Raw genomic sequence first — 20,675 nt, 5'->3', positions numbered from 1 at the left:
ATAAATTCCACATTTATTAACAGTAATTTATATTTACTATCCCATTTCCCCCAAAACAAGCAGCAATACATAAATGTTGATTATACAGAGAGCAACTACATTTTTGCATTAATCTCCTACTTAGGTCATGGTCTTATCACGATTATTTAAATTCAAGAGCAATACTTGGTTGACAAGGTACTGCAGTGCTGCAGGCTACAATCTTCACACAATGCCTAAAGGGTTATTACTGTGGAGAAATTCTACTGAGGACCATGAAAGAGCCTTACCCCTTCCCGAAGACACCTCATTAGCACCGTGTAAGCAGCTGAGGGAACAGCCCAGCATTCTCTGGGGTGCTCCCCTTTTTCCTCCTGAAATGAAGCCAGCGGCACAAATGATTAAATCAAAAAATCACAATAATCTCAGTCACATAAAAAATGGGCAACAGATTCTTAATAACGTTCATATAATACACATTTCAAATTAACATATGCTATGATATATATTAAATTCCAGGGCATTATTACTATTTAATGTTATTTCATGTGCAGCACAGAGATTGATATTTTATTAGCTTATTTAAATAGTCTCCAAAATCCATAACAGAATGTGTCCTAATATTCCTGCATTTCATCAATTCATTCTAATTCATTCTAATTCACAGAGACACTAAAAAATATTCTTGTATTCCACGCAATCATTTTGAGCTCCTTGGAAAAAGACAGTGGACTATTAAGAGGTAGTAATGCTTCTCTTTAAATGTGATTTAATTATACCAAACAAAATCAATTAATTTTGTCTGGCAACCAAAAAAAAAAAAAAACCAACTTACTTTTGAAAAAAATACTCTACATACATAAAAGAAGATATCAAGTGTTTAATAAAATTTACTGTCTGGTATAGCCTTCAGTACATATGAACACGGTTCCAAGATCTTGATGTATATTTCCTTGAAATCACCCTGTTAGAGGGGCTAATTCACTGTGAGTTGAATCAGGGGGCTGATTGTTCCATTAGAAGTGAATTCCACTTCCCCCTACCCCCCCTGGTTGCCTACTGTAAAATTTCAAGTTTAAAACAGGACACTTGGATATCATTAAATTTACTGCAACAATTTCCATATCCAGGCTAGTAACACAGAGCTATTTGCAAGTGAAAAAACAGCCTCTTTTGGGAAAGAAATTGAGAAATAATAAGCATTGGGTGGTATGAACACTATAGGCCACAAAACCCATGTGTAACTTGTTTTAATAAGGTGACAAAGGATAACAAGCAATAATTTCTTCAGAAATTATACAATTCTTGAACTGTACTGAGTATATTCCCAAATTATTTTTAGCATTCTAATTAATTCTTTATTATAAAAAGCATAGTGTGGGCAAGGTGGACATTGACGATGCAGAAATAAATTGTACTTTCTAAATTTGCTGATTTCTGAATGACTTACAGTAATTCAACATATATGATGTGATAATTTCAGGCATTTAATTGAAGCACGGCAAATTATCAGGGAAGACTATTACTGAATTGTCCAGTAAAATTAATTTTCCCTCTTTATTGAAAACAAAATTTTATTTACCACATATATTAATAGAGGAAATGAGTTTGTTAAATCTCCCATTTGTAAGCTTTTTTCTGCTAACTTGGTATTAGGAAGTATGGAACAACTTCTCCTTGGAGTAATTTACAGATAATAATAATAAGAGTGGCTTGACATCCAACAGAGACAGCAGATCTACTACATTCCACCTCCTTCATCTTATCTGAGTAACAGCATGTTGACATTTAATCACAGTTTGTCTTCCAAGGCTTAACGTATAAGTTGAAGAGAATGCAACCCATTTCAAAAAAAAAGGAAAGGGAGCTTACTTTCAAACCGTCAAAAAGTGGAATCTTTTCCACCTGGAAGAGGCAGGACAAGACTAGGAGTCAAGATAGAGTTAAAAAGACCACCTCTGTTGAAATTGGCATAGGTCTGTTTCTCATTTTATTCACCTAATTCAACCAGAAATTCTGTCAAGTTCTTCTGCAACCATACATATTAAATGTACTATAAAATAAAAAGCCTTAAGAAATGGTGCAGTCCTGAAACATTAACAGTTCTTCCATTCTTCAAACTGATTAATGACTTTTTGCAGAGTTCAGTCTTTATTTAGAAATAAAAACAGGCAAAGGGGGTTTGTAACTCGGAACCATTCTTAATTACCTAAACATACCTACACAATTTGACATTTAATAAATTTAAATATATCACCAAACACCAGGGAATCTTTCTATGTTTTGCTCACAGCCCATGTTGATTTTGATTACACTTTAGATTCTGCACCCTAATAACACAAACAGCACAAAATGAATAAAAATATTACATAAAACTTGAAAGTTTTCCCTCAAGGCAATTCGCTCAAGAGTATCAGAACATCCTCCCTGGAGTCTGCTCATGCTACTTGTAAATTGCTCTTGGCTTCTGTTTGGAATAAAAATGCAGAGATGAAGTGTAAGATCTTACTTATGAGATCTCGTATGCAAGTACACACATGATATCAGAGTTTAGGATTGAACAGGATCATTATGATTATCTGGACTATTTTCTAGTATTTTCTAAGTCATAGAAGTACAAATAGTGATCCTATATTTAACCTAATGAATCATCAAGCACCTAAACAGCTGAACTTGATTTTAAGTATTTGATAATTCATGATTTACCAAAGGCTCATATGAAAAAGAAGTAATCTTTATCATTATTTAATATTAAAATTGTGGCTGGACCTAGAAACACTTGGCAAAAGCCCAGAGGGAATAAATAAATAAATAAAAACAGTCATGCCCTCAAAAACTTACACTTTAAATGAAAATACTTAGCAGCTTGATAAAACAATTAAGCAGGCTGAAGAGCAAAATGGGAGAAAACAAGGAAAACAAGAAAACCAAAAATATTTTGTGTATTTTGTGTCCTTAATGAATTAGATGCTGTTATGATTTTTTTTAATTCATCAAATCATAAAGTTTTGCTGTTTAAAGACATAAGTTGGCAATAAACTTTTTTCCTGTTATACTACCACTGACTTAGTATCTGATCTTGACAAGATCATTCAATACTACTGTTCAGCAGTTTAATGAGCAACAGAATGCCTACGACACTACAGCATTCTGAGGTTAAATATGTACAGAATAAAGAAACTAAAAGGGCTTTTCTTAAAAAAAAAGAAGTGTTAGCATCTCCAAGCATACAAATCACATTGATATTTTTAAAATTTTACCAAGACACAGTGTCTTCAGTTCATATATGTCCAAATATTTATTCCTATACTCTAATAATTTCTCAGCTATAACTCAAAGCAATGCAACCCATTACTATAGATCTTCATGAAACATGACGGAGTTGCCAGTTAAAATATAAATTATCATGCTTCAGACATTGTTCATAAATACATGTAGACTTAAAAATTTGTCATTTCCCGTTTTCAGAAGGAAAAAATCAGTTTAGGACTTGCAAATCATTTTGGGTGTTATAGAGCCAGTGTAAACAGATCTGTTTCAGCTATCAGAGTTCAATTTCAAAATAAAATCAAGCCATGCAAAAGACTCTTGCTAATTATAATTTTCAAGCTGGAGTTTTAAGTTTATTTATTTTTCTTAGTAGTTAAAAGTATATGGTTATCAATCTGTCTGATTGATACAAATCAGACAGAGGTACATATTTTTTGTCCCAAGGAAAACTGAGAAAGTACTAAAACACATAAAAGTAACCTGTGACTGTGGATGTATTTTCCAGAACATAATTTCTCATTATAAGAACAAGCTCTGTGACCGTGTTTGACAAATATTTTGGCAACTGTCTAACCAAAATAGGACAATGCTTGCTATCCTACAAAAAAACAAAGCAACCACTGAATCTTGTGGAACATGCAAAGAAGTCAGAGGATGAAGAAAATAAAACATAGAAGTTCAGCACAAAGCCATAACTAAAGTCAAAATAATTCATTTGCTACTTTCATTCCATTATCAACTGACTGTTAAATTAATATGAGAGCATTCAGAGCAATTAGATGACATAGATAATATAAAGGCTTCAGAGAAGCCAGGGTTAGACTTTTTCTGTTTGAAGACACCTTTGTTCGTATTAAGAAAAAGTATTTTACTCTTCCAATAAGGAAAAAGAAAGGCGAGAATTAAAGGAGCTGACATCTTCAATTCCTCATATTGACAGTATTTCTTTTCTACAAATTACCTCTGTTTACTTTTAATGTGAATCTACTATTTCTAGACTGAAGGTTTAAATCAGTTTTAGTCAGGAATAAACAGAAATTAGTCAGGATCATTCAATTTCCTTTTACACAGTGCTGTGAATCCAGCCATGTTAGGATAAGATCTAATATGGACCAGAGAAATATTAATTTATTGGCTACCCTGATACATCCTGTTTAATCAACATCTCTAGCTAAGATCCTCTAACTCTTAGGTCTGCCACTTGGAGGCCAGCAGTCATTACGATGGTTGATTAAATTCTTTTATGAAGTTAAAATTCTACACTTCAAGGACCAGAAACTGTTGAGTATACAAATGACAAAGTAATTTGCTTTTTTTTGATCTACTTTTCCATGGGAAATCTTTTCACATTTTTCAAATTTGTAAGGATCACTTTGCAGTCTTACCTCCCTGGCTACGAGGTAAAGCAGCTCCCCAAGTGCTGGTAGAAGGCACTGCTTCAATTTGCTGTTTCTGAAATTGTCTCTGATGAGTTCAGTTAAAAGTATAACTGCCTAAAATAAAAAAAAAAAATAATCAATATAACAACACCTAACATTTTCTCAAGCAAAATGTACTGTTAAAGGTAAAAAGCTTTATCTGAAATGCCATCTTACTGATATACTCTTCACTTTTATGCTAAAGAACCATTGGCAAAGGATTTAGTAAGCATTGAAAGGCAAGAAAAATAATATTTACAAAACATTATATATGCAACACGGAGAAAAATGCAATAACAAAATAGCCCACATGACAAACTGTCAGCTATCCATTCCTCCCTTTCCCTCAGGACAATGGGAAAAAAAAAGCCTACTTGCTGTTACTATGTTTCTGTTAGAAGATCTAAAATGTTCACCATCAGGTTACAAAAAGAACAAGCAACAAAAACCCTCTAATGATGTCTTTTGTGTAGATATTAAATCAAAAGGTAAAGAACTATTAAAGTTTTGTCTCCTGATCGCTGAGTTTATAGACAACTCACTGTGTAAGAACTGGACATATGATTTTAGTTTTCTGTACTTCAAGAGTTTCTGTATGAAAAGCAGAGATACACACATATAATATTTGTAATGAGGGGTGGAGGGAAACTGGAAAACATGATTCATCTTGTGCAGGTGACCTGGTAAGAAATCATTTTCCCATACACACGAGGAACTGATTTCAACCTAATGTTTAATGTTGGACTCATTCAAGAAACGAAGGACCTTTGAACTACCACCTATTAAACTGAACAGGATGCTATTTGTTCCCCAAAACCCAAATCTACTCCTGCATATAATTTAGCAGTACAGAAGCCAGTTGTTTAAGAAAGATGGATCTACATGTCCTCCATGCTCCAAAACGTGTGCCTTGTAAGAGAGTAGGAAAAAAAGATGGATTTATCACACTTTCTATGTCCCTTAAGTAGTTCTTTTCTCTATTCGGAAGGATTTGGTTCTAATACTCTTAAAGCACTTACGAGATACAGCAAATAAGCTCTGTAAACAGATACTACTGTGGAAGTCAGTGACTTCCAATAGTTTGCATGATATGCGAAGTGAGATCTGAGGTTACTTTTATGTACTTTAAATAAAATATTGCACATATTATTCCATTTTAAACCTTGGAAACTGTCAACTTAATTGCTACTTCAAATGTGAAGTGTGACATAGCTTACACTACTTTTTTTTTTAATTAAACAGAGAAAATATTACTACAATGTGTCTTAGCCTATGGAAACAGCTAAAAAACAGTAGTTCAGGCAAATAATAATACTTATTGTTTCCCTATTATACAGAAAACAAGGCAGTAGAAAACATCTATTACAATCTCTATAACAAATTGAGAATGAATTTTATTTCGTTCTTCTGCTTAGGAACTTTCCCCTTCCCCTTTAAACAGCAAAAACATTATCAGCAGTATCACTGACACATTTCATGTGTTTATTGAATGTTTTAGTAGAGAACAATGGACTTTTTAAAAATGGCTTTGTTTAAAAATATGTTAAAGTGGAACTGACTCTGTGACAGTCTTGTCCCAAAGTCATTGAGTCCAGGCCTTAGATTTGATGATGCTACAAATACCTGTTAAGAAGCAGAAGCATTGATACAACAAAGACCATCTAACTAATCAAATCACATTAAAATAATGTTCTCTTCTAGTTTAAAACTACTTTTAACATGGTCAACCAATAGGGAAGAGTTAAAGAGTTGGAAAAAAGTGATCTGGTGTTTTTTCCAGTTAGGCAAGTATTGTATTATCTCTATACAGAGAACAGAGAGCACAGACTTTGATGACTCATCTCAAGGAACTCACAGTTTGCAGTCTTATTTGAATACAAATAGCACTTCAACCCAAGCACCTTGGGTAGCACAGGAGAAAAAGAAGTAAAAACCAAAACAAGCAAAAACCACCACAACCATTCTGCCAGCATCAAACAAAGCAAACCACAACAGCTACATTGTGGTTTTCTCACAAATCCTGAGAAGTGTTTGGCCAAAGGCAAAGGTTACCTGAAATAGTCCTGGCTCTCTACTTTCAAAACATGCCCTCTCTTCCCACACTCTCAAAAGGCCCAGCAAAACAGTCTCATCTAGTCATCACACAAGAAGCAGCTAAAAAGAAAGCTCTACTTTGAGTTTTTTTCAGAAATCTAAAGAAAATTGTCATTTTGAACATAGATCTCACTCTGTATAAAGTGATGAATATAAATGCCAAACACATACATTGGCTGCTGATCACTGCCAGGCAGATAGCAAATTTGTCATTATGCATACACCCCAATAAAAAAAATGTAATATGTTATTAAATTCTTGATGGAATACATGTATGCTATATATTTACCAATTTTAAAAAAACCAAAACATAATTTAAGTTTTTACCCACAAAGTACAAGCACAGAGCAAAACAGTAACACGTAGAAAGAATTTTAACTGAAGTATGTTAGGCAGAAGACAAAAATTCTGTTGTTCTGAGAGAGAACCAGTAAAAATGTACATAATCTTGAAAAACCTGAAGACATATTATCATCCCTGACTTGAAGTCAAGAGTATCAGAATATCCTGATATTATCCCAATATCAGAAACTGCCTCAATCCTTATCAAAATCTTATAAATCACTTCACCTTTATCACAAGACATCATCTTCTAGAGATCTGTATCAGAAAACTACTCATGTTGCTGGATTCTGGATTGCTTTCGTTAATTTTTTTTTTTATGGTGACAAATTTATACGTGCATAAAATCACTTGCCCTGTAAACAAATATTCTTGTCTCCTAAATCCTTTGCTAATATGAAATATAATTTATGTTTTTGCAAGTCATAGTATTTTTGCAGTCTCTAACCTTACTGTCATTTTGCATCTATATAGAAAGAGGAAAAATAATGACACAAAGGTCTCAAAAGTTCCAAGAAAATAATCTGTGAAATTTAGTCTCATTTTAGCAAATTTTGCAAGAAAATGCTCTGTGAAGATCCCATCACACACAATCACAAAAAGCATATAGGGAAGTGACAGATGAATCAGGTAGTAAATGAAACAAAATAAAACAAAACAAACAAAAGAACAAAAAAAATCAGGAGTAAGATAAGCACGTATGCCCAGTAATGCCAAGGCAGTGGAAAGAATTCAAAAAAGTTTATTTAGAAGGCCAGAACACCAAAACTTACAGAAACCTAACAGGGCTACAAGGAACACTAACCCCCTGTTCACTCCTGGGCTTTATCATTGCTGGCCTCCCGCAGACTCTCCCGCCACAACTGCCCTGTAGCATTTCTGTAAGCGTTAACTCTCTCCTCTCACATATCAGAGAAAGAGGCTGAGAACTTCTCTTGCTATGTGGGTGGGGAAAAAAAAGCACTGAAACTGCCTTTGAGAGAGAGTTACCTTTTAGGCAGAAAGCCTCCCTAAGCGAAAACTGTCTCCTCATAACAAAATCTTCCATAAAAAAAGATATTCTATCCTCACAAGGAGTTTACAGAATTTAACTATCATCCTTGGTATCAACACTTTACAGTCCTAGAAGTTATAAAATGTCCTTTTTATCCCTTTTTCTTTTTAAACAGTTTACAGATATATTTGGCAGTAAAGCACTTTTTCTTTCCCAGAGCACTTAGGAGTTTTTATCCTCAACTTTCCTTGATTTTACTTCACCTTCTGACCTTAGCAGCTTCATAACTCCAATCTTTGTGCAGCGACATCACATAAAAACTGGAAATGCAGTCTTCAAAGCAAAGCAGACAGATCTACTAAACAAACTTTGACTTTCTCCCCTTTTTTTTTGTAATGCTATGTTCATTAACTGTTTTCTTTAACTGCTTTCAGAGCATTTCTATGAATTTTATTCAGGAACTTTAAATAGCCTGCCGTTCAGAGAGACCTTCACTTTCATATTTAAGAAATAAATATATCAGTAGGTTTTAAAGCTTCTAATTTGTCAGCTTGAGAAAGTAGTAGTCAAGCTGGTTCAAGTGCAATTCTGCACTAAATGATGAACACATAATGACAGCATTTTCTCCTTTATTAGCTTTCCTTTCTATAGCTATACAGAATTACTTTAGCTTTTGTGATTAAATATATTTTGGGAACTACTTTCACTGTGGAATCAATACCACTAAAAGTACCTCAGCACTATGGCATTTCTCAGCTTTGTCTCTTTAGACTGAGAGTGAACATGCCATGAGATAGTATTTGAACTACATAAAATTGATGAACCGTGTGATAACATGAGCTGCTGACAATAGTCCCAGCAGACTAGATGGGACATTAAATCATCATGATACGTAAGTTACACTTGTTTGTTTGTAGGCAGGATCTGAAGAAAATACAAATCAAACTGCACATCTGCTATAGAGGATCAAGGCAAGCTGCTCAAAATTATCAGCTTTAATGATGAACCTCAACCAGCAGAAAACCCTGTATCAACGCTAAATCCTGTTTAGCACCTGCAATATTTATTTTCCCAAAGCATGGTTAATATATTGGTAAATCTGGACAACACACTATCTAAACACATTTATGGATGCTGTCCTACAACTCTCTATTAATGTTGTATTAAATAAAACCATGAATTAACCTTTGTATGTAATAAACAATTGCTATGCTCACTTGTACTAAGTTCTGTTTGGCTGCCTTATCACTCGAAGTTCAACAAAACTGCCATCAACATTAAATATACTAGGTAGATTATCCATCTTCTGTGGGGTTTTTTTGTTTGTCATTAAAATTAACAATTTAAGATTTGAAATTAATGAAAATTAAATCAAAGAAAAATATTTCATAATGGTGAACAGAAATTGTTTCTCAGTCTCCTTCAAGATTTTGGGATGAGTTATTATTTTTATTCTGAAGTTATTCTAGTATTATTTTTTATATTGAAGTGATAAGGAAGTCATTCTCCTGATATCTCAATCCCTACACTTTTCTTGTATATGAATAAGTTAACTGAGTTCACAAAATTCAAACAAAGAAGTTATTTCATTTCCTGTGCACTAAAAAAAACTTCCAAAAAGCTAGTCAACACTGCAATAAATTCCAGGTTTTATTTGAACGAAAAATGGTTTATTAAACAAGAGAGAAGTTGTGCCTGAAGAAATATGAGCCATTAGTGACTGACTTGTTCTAAAATTGTTAAATCTTTGTTAAACAGTAGTTGCATGAAATCTTAGTTATTATCTTCATATATGACAATAGATCTGTCCATTAAAGGTTAATTTTAGTAACTGTAAGTAGATCTGTAACAAGAATGGGGTATTATGGCAGAAGGCACTGAACACTAAATAATTACTACACGTTACAGAGGATACTCATGATCTCTCAAATACAAGTCTATATTTACCATAATCAGATAACGACCTCTTTTTCTCTAGAGAGCATACAGTCTGGAGAATTGCCTCTCTGTCAACTGAACACAATTAAGTAATCGAATATTGCACAAGTGCAGGAAACGGGGGCTCACAGAATATGTCACATACTGAACTGGCAGTGTGTCTGTGCCAATAACCAACTTAAGAAGATCTTCTTGTGTCCTCTGCAATGGAAGCAATGAAACAGGAAGTTGTGATTCATCATCTATATTATAAGCACAATTATAGAGATACACAATTTTTTTAAAATACATTCAATGTTATATATTCATTAATATATCATTTTAACAACACAATTTAAATGTTGTAAAAGGACAAACTGTTTCCTGCTCTTGACAGGAAATATCTAATCTTGACAATAGTGATTTCCAAAAGATTTAAAACATTCTTTCATCCTTTCCTAAGCAAAAATATAAGACTCAAAAAAAAAGATCTGCCTAAAGACTTTGATTCAGCGTTGAAGGGTGGTATAAGTTTTAGGTAAAGAAAGTACCACAGTGTGTGTGGAAAAAGGCACAACAGAAAAATCAAATTTATGTTAACTACAGACTGACAAAGGAAGTCTCCTTGTTTCCTATAGTACTTTTTTTTTCCTTTCCAACCTGCCTACATTTTCCCTTTCATAGAAGTAAATAGTAATGAACTGCAAGACCAGGTAAAAGCATTTTGAATTTAATAAATTACCTACACCTTTTACACCAGCTGTCCAACTGGATAGATATAAAATAGTTACAATAAGAGAAGAAAGAAAAAAGCTTCTTATCTGGATAGACAGTCACTGCCTTCATTTACAATAGTGTGTAGAGTTGATACATTACTTATTGCAGATTCTCAAACCCTTTCAAGCTATATCTAGAACTTTCCCTGACGTTTTAAGAATCCAGAAGTGAAAATTACAGCATGTTCAAGAAGAGAAGGTATTTTATGCCTTAAAATGTGAAGCGGCAATGTATAGATTTACAACATTACTGCATCTTTGATCTATTAGTATGACTGTCAGCAAGTATTAGTGGAAATAAAAATATATTTATAATTCTGCAAACCCTTACAATGATACATTTCTATGCCTTAAGCATAATGGAAATTACTTTTCACTTCATTTTCTTGTGCTTACAAACACATCATGTAACATGGGCAAGTAATGGCAAAGCAATCTCACCTTCCTCCAAGAAAAGCACTCTCACCAGGCTGAGAAAGTATGCCATGGTTATATTGTCACTAACCAGAAAAGAAACTAGAATAATGTTCAAGTGCTCAAGTTTGAAATGGTACATGAAAATAAAAATTACCAGTTTTTTCTGAACATCTTGACTGAAACTGGGTCATGAAATATGGAGAACTGAAAGGAAGTCTGACCATTAGACTGTGGATGTGGTATTAATGCTGTCCAAAATGTAGAAAAAGAAAAAAAAACAAAGCAAATTAACAACATATTGCAAGTCCTCTAGAACTCCTCCAGAGAGCACTATAAGATCGATGTGTAACACTTCTCCAGGTAGAATACGATGCAAAATTGATTCATCATGAAAACTCTTGTCTTTTCAACTTTTGCAAAACTGCCGTAGAATTAGATCTTAGATGAGTAGCCAAACCAGATGTCATGAACTCAAACAGAGGTTCAACTTGCTTTGAATCAACTCAAGGCCCCAGAGGGATCCAATCAGACACAAACAGAAGCAATTAACTTACCAATGTGCTATGTGTACTTACAAATTAAAAATGCATGTGAAAGTACTGTCAACAAACTTTGGAGCTCGCTTGTTTGCTGTTTTTAAGAAAAAAAAAATTAGTTACTTCTTCTCCTAATTTGTCATGCCAGATGTATGATTACATGAACTCAATTGCAGATGTTCATATCTGATTTCCACCCCAGTTCTTAAATTTGAAGCTTCTAAAATTTGAAACAGGAAGGACCAGGTAAAAATATTTGCTTCAAACAGGAAAGAGATCCTGCTTTCATTTTTGCCAAGGGCAAGGAAAGAAAAAGATTGCTCAGGAGTCCAAAAAGCAAAGATTTCTGCCTTCAAAACTGATGTCAGTGGCAATCAACTTTATTGGAGCTGCCAATAAAGATGTAAACTGGAACTAGAAACCGGTCTTCACAGAATAAGAATTGGCAGGAATATCCACGGAAGAGGTCTTTTTCTTTTTTTTTCCCCTTCTCTTCCTTGTTATTTCCCTGTATTTAACTATTCTCGTTATATGCAAGTTTCTACCATTCATCCTTGCCTTTTCTGAATATAATGTTCCTGGATTTTTATTCTATTCATAAATCTATTTGAAGTTATTCTAAGTCATCATCTGCTCCCAAGCAGTGGGCCTGCTACCACTTTCTAGAAGCCACGTTGATGACCAATGCCAACCAACAAAATATCCATGCAGAATATCTTAGATTGATTGATTCTATGTAGAATTTCTCATATTTTAGAAAAATTCTATAGAATTCAAAGATTTCCCATAAATTTTCTTTTAAATTAGTTCCCTTTGAGTACTGCAAATTCCTTCATTTTGCTTGGTGCAGATCCAAACTAGACCAAACAACAGTTGGATAAAAAATTCCCTCTTTCTTACTGAATTCTTTTTTAAATGTGTTTCAGACTAAAATAACTTTTTTTTTTCCAGATGATAGAGGAAAAGCTAGAACTAAAGCCAATATACAAGTGGTCTTCCATAACACTGGGCCTGGTTTGATGTCTTTTAATGCAGTAATCAGAAGACAGCAGGAAATTAGGCTTTTCAGCTACCACCACTGCGCTATCTATCACAAAAACATGTTGTAGCCTAATTGTGTCAATCAAGCAAGTACGTTCTTTAGAGGAAAAACCTGGATTTTTTCCTTCTGTTACTAGTCTATGATTTGATTAATTCGCAAATGCAAGACAAAATGAGATGGAAGAAAGGATTTCTTTTAGGTTAATTCTTTAAGGTATGCATTTAGTTATAAGAGCTAAACACTTCAACGAGCAAACTGTACAACAACTTGCATCGACCCGGAGTTGGTTGCTGCAAAAGAAAATTAAAGTACCAAAAATATATTAAAACCAAATTTTCAGATATGTCAGGCTTTAATAAAGAAAAGAACTTTAGAACAACATAAGAAAGAATTGCAACATTATATGATATGGCTTTGCAAACACCATGCAAACAACATCCAAATTATGCCAGGAAATATTTAAAACCTCACATAGATATGTGTTTTCCAGAAATAATGGAAAGAATCATGTTTCATGTCAAGAAGCTTAGGCATGAAATTTTTTTCCACATGGTCTCTCTTGCTCACAGCAAGAATGCTGACTTCACATTTCTTTTTTCTGTACATATTTAATGGTTCTGCTGATACTGTAACAATGTAAGCAAAGCAAATATTTCATTTCTTCCACAAAAAAAATAATTGTTCCTGCTACGTTTTTTTAACTATAGAAACAATATTCCATCTAGTTCACCTAGCCCTTCACACCTCAAGCACATCTTCAGTGTGTATGACATATTCATTCACTTTTAAAGTAACGGGTGTCAGTTGTACAGTAAACCAGAGAAAAATGGAAAAGGGAGAAATCACACACCGTAAACATTGTAAACAGATTTGTCTTAGACATAATAAACTTAAAATGATCTGCTGCAGCTGTCTTTTTAATAATTATATAAAATTCTTTGCCCTGTAGCATACCCATTCTTTAAAACATTAAAAATGTTTTAATTAGCTAGAAAAGCTATTTGAAAGTAAGACAGCCCTTTCATCAATCTAAGAAGTGAGAAAAACATATTTTTTCAAACTATTTCTTTTTACATTTAACTTAATTTTCATTTCCTATTCTACAAAATTTACCCACAGTACACCAGTGAAAGTAACAAAACTGATTCCACAAGCAAAGACCAACATCTACCCACGACACCAAAAAATACCAGCGAAAGAACACATCTAATTTAAATCTACACCACATGCGACAAATTCATATCTCTGTCCCATGATGCATAACCATACAAAATTCTATACTCTTACTTTGATGTGCTGTTTTCATGAAAACCAGGGTAGCATAAAAAGAAAAGAGAAGCATTTAGACAATAATTTCAGCGTTGTCTCCTTGCTTGCAATCATTTCAATCCTCTTACCCAAAGCCCGAGTGAAAAAAAACCCTAAAATAAATAAATGGATGTATTGTTTTTTTGAAGCCTCTAGAAGCAAATAGCAATATAAAAATGATATAGAAGTTGTGGTACAAACTCGTTTCTTTTTAAACAGAGAATAAATACATGAAACCATTTTGAACATAACTGCATACAGAAAAAACCTCAGAGATTACTATGAACACACCTGCGTAAACCAAGATATTCTGTTTAAACTTTGTGATAGCTAACAAAGGAAGAGGTGAATATGCTAAAGGTAGTCTTTATGTAATTAAGTTTAAAAGTAATCCAGCAGCAACTCAATTCATGAGAAAGTAGGCTCCACTACCTGACAGATCTGCTTGCTAGCTGCAAAAGTAAGGATTGTTCAAGTATCTCTGTTCCATTTTCCAAGTAGGGTTTAGCTGTCTAATTTTAAATAGAGGGAAGGAACTGCAGGCAGTAAGTGCTCTAGAGGCTTAGAATATTCGGAATTTTTTCCTCTTTATAACAATACTCAGTGCCCTCAGGAGTACAAGCTTCACCAAGAAAGTTAAGGGTATATTCCCAGAGCCAACTGGTGAAGTGGTTGATGGTTTATTTGTTAACATCACATTCATTTAGTACAACTGACAGTCTGAATCTTTCGATTTTTAACATTTCAGGGTAACCACCTTTACATATTTGTGAAAATAATAGCAAGATAGCTTCAATTTTGTGTACTGGGTTTGATTTTACTTGTCTTGATTTTTTTTAATTTAAGGAAAAAATTAAAATACATATACATCTTGCTCTCCCTGTGTGTGAATAAAGCCAAAAAACTCTGAGAAATCACAGAACATTTTCAGTTTAAGGTCCCAAATACAATCCATAAAGACAAAACTACAAAACTGGGCACAAAGATATTCTAAAGCCTCAGGAAAACAGGAAAAAATTAAATTAGTCCAGCAAAAGCCTACATAGTATAACAGTCAGACAAACTAAGCTTCCCACTGCACAACACATACATAATAAAGGTAGCTGTCGGTCTCGTGGTAAACGTCACATAATCATTGTTTTCCTCTGGAAGTAAATTAACCTGAAACTGCTTATCACTGTAGGATCAAAACAAAAAGGTAAATCCTAGCACAGAATCCTCCACCTCCTTCCAAATCAAAAAAGCTTTCAGGTTTTTTTCTTTGCAGCCCTAGGAAAGGATGCACAAACTAATCCATGAAGTATTTCTTTCTTCTCTTACACTCCTGCTTAAGAACAAACTTTGTTCTCAATAAAACATAAAATAGGTTGACTTAGGGAAAGAAAAGTTAAAAGATATGTAATTATTTATATAAGTTTTCTATGCAACTGGATTGAAGGAAAAACATAACTTTATGTTGACACTATAAGCATTATTTATTAGCCTAACAGTTATGCCTATCTTGTCATTAAAAAAGTAAGAACTATTGGGTCAAGCTCTGTTTCCTAGTAAGTTTTGCACAGTATAAATTTCTTTGTATGTTTCCAGTTCTGAAATAGAAAATAAGAGATGATGCATCTGAGGTTTTTTGAGCAAATTTAGCCCTCACTAGACATAATTCCCATTAACATTAAAAGAAATTACTGATTCTCTAGTTGTTACGCATGTAAAACTCCCTTCAGTAGGAATCATTCATCTATAAAAGCTAGGAACAATCTGCTTAAAACATAACAACCTCAGTACCACACAATTTAAGTAAAAAAAGTGTAAGAAATATTACTTTAGAACATGATTGTATTATAGTGAAAAAATACTACTTTTAACTCCAAATGTAAAATATTTTAACTAAGTAGGACTTAAAAGTGTATTCCTCACTGTACATTTACATCATAATGCATAGAATGGAAGAAAAAATGGAATTATAGAATGTCATAAAATAGTTTAAACAGCTGCATTTTAAACTGTATTTGATGATTGTTTTATGCTAACAGCAATCTTACACCCAAATTGTGCATCACTTTCACAGCATTATACAGAAGAACAAAGGTAAGGGATTTTTTTCAGTGTTTCACTCCAAAATGAAGATTGATTTTAGTGTTCTACTTCATACAAATAAGTTTACTCTTGAAATAACAAACATTAAAAAGTTGCACAGCAATATCAAAAGTGGAGTTCCGCCAGCTTCAAAAAATACATTCAATAAACATATAATAGAACTTGACACAAGTCAATTTATGTTGCTCAATTGTTTAAAATCGAGATATATGAAAAGAAATCATGATTTCACAAGTCAAACTTTTGTCAATAAAACCACAAAATTCTAAGCAGCTGTCAACTGGATTAATACAGCTTTTTGGTTTTGTGAGTGGTCAGCTCCAGATGTTTTTTTTTTAAAGGTATTGAAAAACTCAAAGTGAGCTTGGACACCCTAAGTAAAATTACCTTGTAACTCCAAACAATTAGGTATGATGATAAATCAGAGGCACACACCTTTAAAGTCTTTCAGAAGCAATAACACTTGCTATTGCAGGTCTGACACTCCCATTACCCGTATCAACCCTTAAAACTTTCTACATCACCTATTTGCCCTCTATCATCTACTCCTCCTTTATTGTAAGAGAGGGATTTGAACAAAACTGGACACGGAGGAATAAACTCCACAATATCTAACAGAAATTCCATCATTTTTCTATTGGAAAGAAAAAAATGGGAAAACAGTAATCAGAAAATACCTTGAAGTTATAATTGGAAATAATCATACCCAGTAACACCAGAAGGATTTAATTCAAAATACCTTGGCGGTTTTGTACCTGGTCACCTAAGTAGGAAACACTGGGCAAGATCTCATCATTGCCAAAATGAAAACAATTTCTTTTTTAAATAATTTTTTTTTCCTCAAAAAAAAAAAAAGGTATGATTAATACACTAAAACTTCAAAAGTAGGGTATAAATCGAAGACCACTCTGATTTTGAATATGGTTGATTACACTAGTAGGTATACAAATTTATTTTTTAAAGAAGAATGAGCTTGCACTTTTCCATCTACTCCTACCAACTGAATTGAATGAAAGACAGGTAAATGAATGATAGAAAAAAGACATACACACAGAAAGATTTATTGGTGGTGGAAATTTGTTAACATTGACCACACTGCACATTTCAGCAGTCCATGACATATTCTCGTTTGCTACACACAGATATTCATTCTAAGTTTGAAACCATAATTTGAACCATTTCGAACCAGTATGACTAGCACCACCAGCAACAAAAACAGACTCAGTCTTGCTCTGTTTCTTCCTTTGGGCTGGCACAAGCATTTGCACGTTTTGCTGGATGACAGAACAGATTAACAGAAAGTTAAAATGAGCCTGACCTAAAAAGAAAAGCTCTTTCTAATCAAGATCAGATCCCTATTGATTACTCGTCTTAAGATCACAGCCAATAGTGACAATTCATCAATTAGAACTTTTTCCCACACAAAACCCCAAATTTCATCAAAACAAAAAAATGCAAACCCCAAATATCCCAAAGCTCAATGTTTAGAATACTCAGCTACAACATGAGAAGCCCAACATAGATGCACTTTCTCTAAAGCTGCAAGTACATACAGTAAAATACTTCTCTCCACTGCATAATAGCGTGTGACTTCAATACATACCTGTGGAATACAGAAAGACTGGTAGATAGACAAGCACCCCATCTAGCACACAGTTGTGTTCACTTTTGCCTTTAGCAAAGCTCCCATAAGTATGTGTGTGTATTAAACACTTGATGGGAAGCTATTTTCCCTCTTAATTCTGATAGACAATCTGGTTGCCCGTTGATTTCCTGAAGTCTTTACACGGATGCGAATTCAGGGTCAGTCTTTTCCCCTAACATATATTACCCTTAATAAGCTTCTCTCTGAAGCTTACAATACTCCAGGTCACTATTGTATTCATGATAGAAGTAGCTGAAGGAGAAAGTTAACTTGATGTTTCATAACATTAATTTAGGAGGCATATAAATTATGTTTAGAATACTGAAATATTCAAAACACTGACAAAAGTCTGCCAGACAGCTATTCACCTTCCAGAGAGGTAGATATTTATCTGCTGAAGAAAAGGGTCCTAGGGGCACAGATCTTCACTATTCCAAAAATAACAGACTTGTAGGAAAAAAAACAAAACCCACAACACTTTTACTATCATAGGAAGTAAATTAAGACTATTGCAAATAGATATACTTGCAGCATCACTGATGTAATTTTAATGGGAAAATGTATTATTTCATCTCTCAAAGAAAACAGAGTAAATTTAATGGACAATGAAAACAGTGTCAATTAAATGTCTTTTAAAAGGGTACAGATTTTGCTTCAGCCAGGCAACTAACTTAAGAAAATTGCAAAAAGTGATTTAATCCTGCAATCAGAAATGTTTACTCTTTCCCAGTTGAGAACTTTGTTTTCTATTACCACCCTGTTTTGGACTTCAAACATAAAGCAAGCCAAATTAATTGGATTGATAAAAATGATTTTTTGAATGAGGAAAAAAAAATCTTCAATTATGATAAAAGGCCTTAATATTTTCTTCAACAATTCAGAATTGCCATGCTTGACAGATTCACACTTGTTAATTTATTTCCATTTTCTGTTTATGAACTCAAAAGAACTCTTCTCAAACACCATGAGTTTCTGCTAATTTACCTGAGAAATGTCAATTTTTCATTTGTCTTCTTGCCACGTGCCCCAGGCAAATATGTAAGTTACATTCAGTGAACCAGGTTGTTGAAAATAAATTGAAGAAACTTTATAGAGGTTGAAAGTTTACTAGAAGTCACTCAAAAATTTGAATCTCCTCTTGCTGTTACCAAGGCATTAAGTGACAATCCCCATTATGCCAGAAAGGCAATTGTAAAGTTCTAATCAATTTAAGAAACAGCAGGCACATGTATGTGCACATGTGTTAGTACTTGTGCACATACTCTGCTACAGCTTTCATCTCCTGCCTACAGACTTTTTTTAAATTGGGGTGGTTTTTGCTTTGTTTTGGGTTAGGTTTTTTTCACATAAGAGATATTAGAGCAAAACAAGGAAAGTGCCCTTGGAGAAAACAAACAAGGATACACCAAAATTATGATCATGTGTGAGCAGACTAAGGAATTTATATTACAATAAAACAACATTAAAACTAAATAGGTTTGGAATAAATGGCCAAATCAAACCATTTTTATTTGCAACTCTTTACAATATGGGCAGACATGGACAGACCTAGAAACAGGAGTTATCAGAGAAGTAACATAGGAACATGATTTAAGATTGGTATTCTGGATGAATTTGAATGACAACAAACTCTAGACCTAGAACAATGCAGACAGAGTCAGATTAGCGAGAGTACATATATGAGTTCACGTCATACAACTGCACCTGTAACATTACAGCTGCTTTGCAGCTGTGGAAAACAACCACTAAATTGTACTTTAATAAAAAATCAGAAATAAAAAGGCTCAAATTACATGGAGTTTCAATTTATATGAAAACAGAAATCTGGGCATTCACTACTGTGACAAAGGAGTCTAAGTTCAACATTACTGAGATACTCTAATATGCTGTCATTGTCCATGGGATATTTAGTTTATTAATTTGTCCATGGAATACCAAAGGCTTTGCAAAAAACTTGCAGTGCGAAGGCTGTACCAGGTTCTCTGAACCCTTTAAGCACTTGGTAGAGCAGTGGACCCAGGTCTGTTAAAAAAAAACAACAGACACAACTCCCTAGGTCAGAGTGTGAGACTGATATTCCCAATTAGCAAATTTAAAAGAGGTAAAGAAAAGGATTAGATTTTGCCACCTTCTCACCAGGCAGAGAAGGACTCCAGGGTAGTCTCCTACCAGACAAAGACACTGTTCCCTGACATGGAAGCATTCTGTTGAGTTGCTCTATCATCTCTTAATAAAATTCAGACTGCGTCTGAAATGTCACATCAGAGTGGCTGTGTTCTAGGTGGCCCAAGGCTCAATATATTCACAGAAAGGAAAGAACAATAGCTTCTTTTATTAGATAAACCAAATTAGATGTACACAGAAACAAGCTTCCCTAACTACAGAATAATTTTTCATCCTGTAAGATGAAGAACAGAATCCTGGAAAGAAAGAATGTTTTTTACAGAATCTTAAGAATCTGTTTCAAAATATAAATACAAAGATAAAACTTAAAGTTTAGATGTTTTCATAAGAAAAATAGGAATAAATAAGAGGAAATTATGTTTCAGATTTCTAAAGGGCAATTTCATGAGGAAAAAAAAAAAAATAAGTGAGGAAAAAAGTGACCTATTAAAAACTTTTATTGCAACTGCAAGATAGTAGAAATGCCACATAAACTGTCTTCATCTGCAGAAGAGATCAATTTCCCTATTGCATTCTAAGATCAGTCTTATTTTTTTCTTATCAATGCAATATGCTTCTTAAAAGTTCTTAACTGGAAATAGATCAACTGCAAGTGAATTCACAGATATAAATATTCATTTATTCTAATTTTTTCTAATATGACCTACATATTAGAATAC

At 33.6% G+C, this 20,675-nt stretch overlaps 1 protein-coding gene across 7 annotated transcripts in view; it reads right to left on the bottom strand.

Annotated features, from left to right (window-relative positions):
• ULK4 (unc-51 like kinase 4) overlaps positions 1–20,675 on the bottom strand; it is a 225,432-nt gene that overhangs the window by 175,902 nt on the left and 28,855 nt on the right. For all 7 annotated transcript variants that reach the window (XR_003530337.1, XR_003530336.1, XM_027659556.1 and 4 more), the window contains exons 18-19: positions 4,635–4,742; positions 270–353 (exon numbers count right to left, since the gene is read on the bottom strand). Coding sequence is in view for 5 of the 7 variants with exons in the window: in XM_027659556.1 (XP_027515357.1) it covers positions 270–353; positions 4,635–4,742 (192 nt within the window). In the remaining 2 variants the exon portion in view is untranslated. The remainder of the gene's footprint in view (positions 1–269; positions 354–4,634; positions 4,743–20,675) is intronic.

The sequence above is a fragment of the Corapipo altera genome, unplaced genomic scaffold, assembly GCF_003945725.1.
Source record: "Corapipo altera isolate COAL_440 unplaced genomic scaffold, ASM394572v1 44b, whole genome shotgun sequence".
In the NCBI taxonomy this organism is placed as follows: domain Eukaryota; kingdom Metazoa; phylum Chordata; class Aves; order Passeriformes; family Pipridae; genus Corapipo; species Corapipo altera.
The sequence above is the reverse complement of the archived record's forward strand: the minus strand, read 5'-3'. Positions and strand labels throughout refer to the sequence as shown.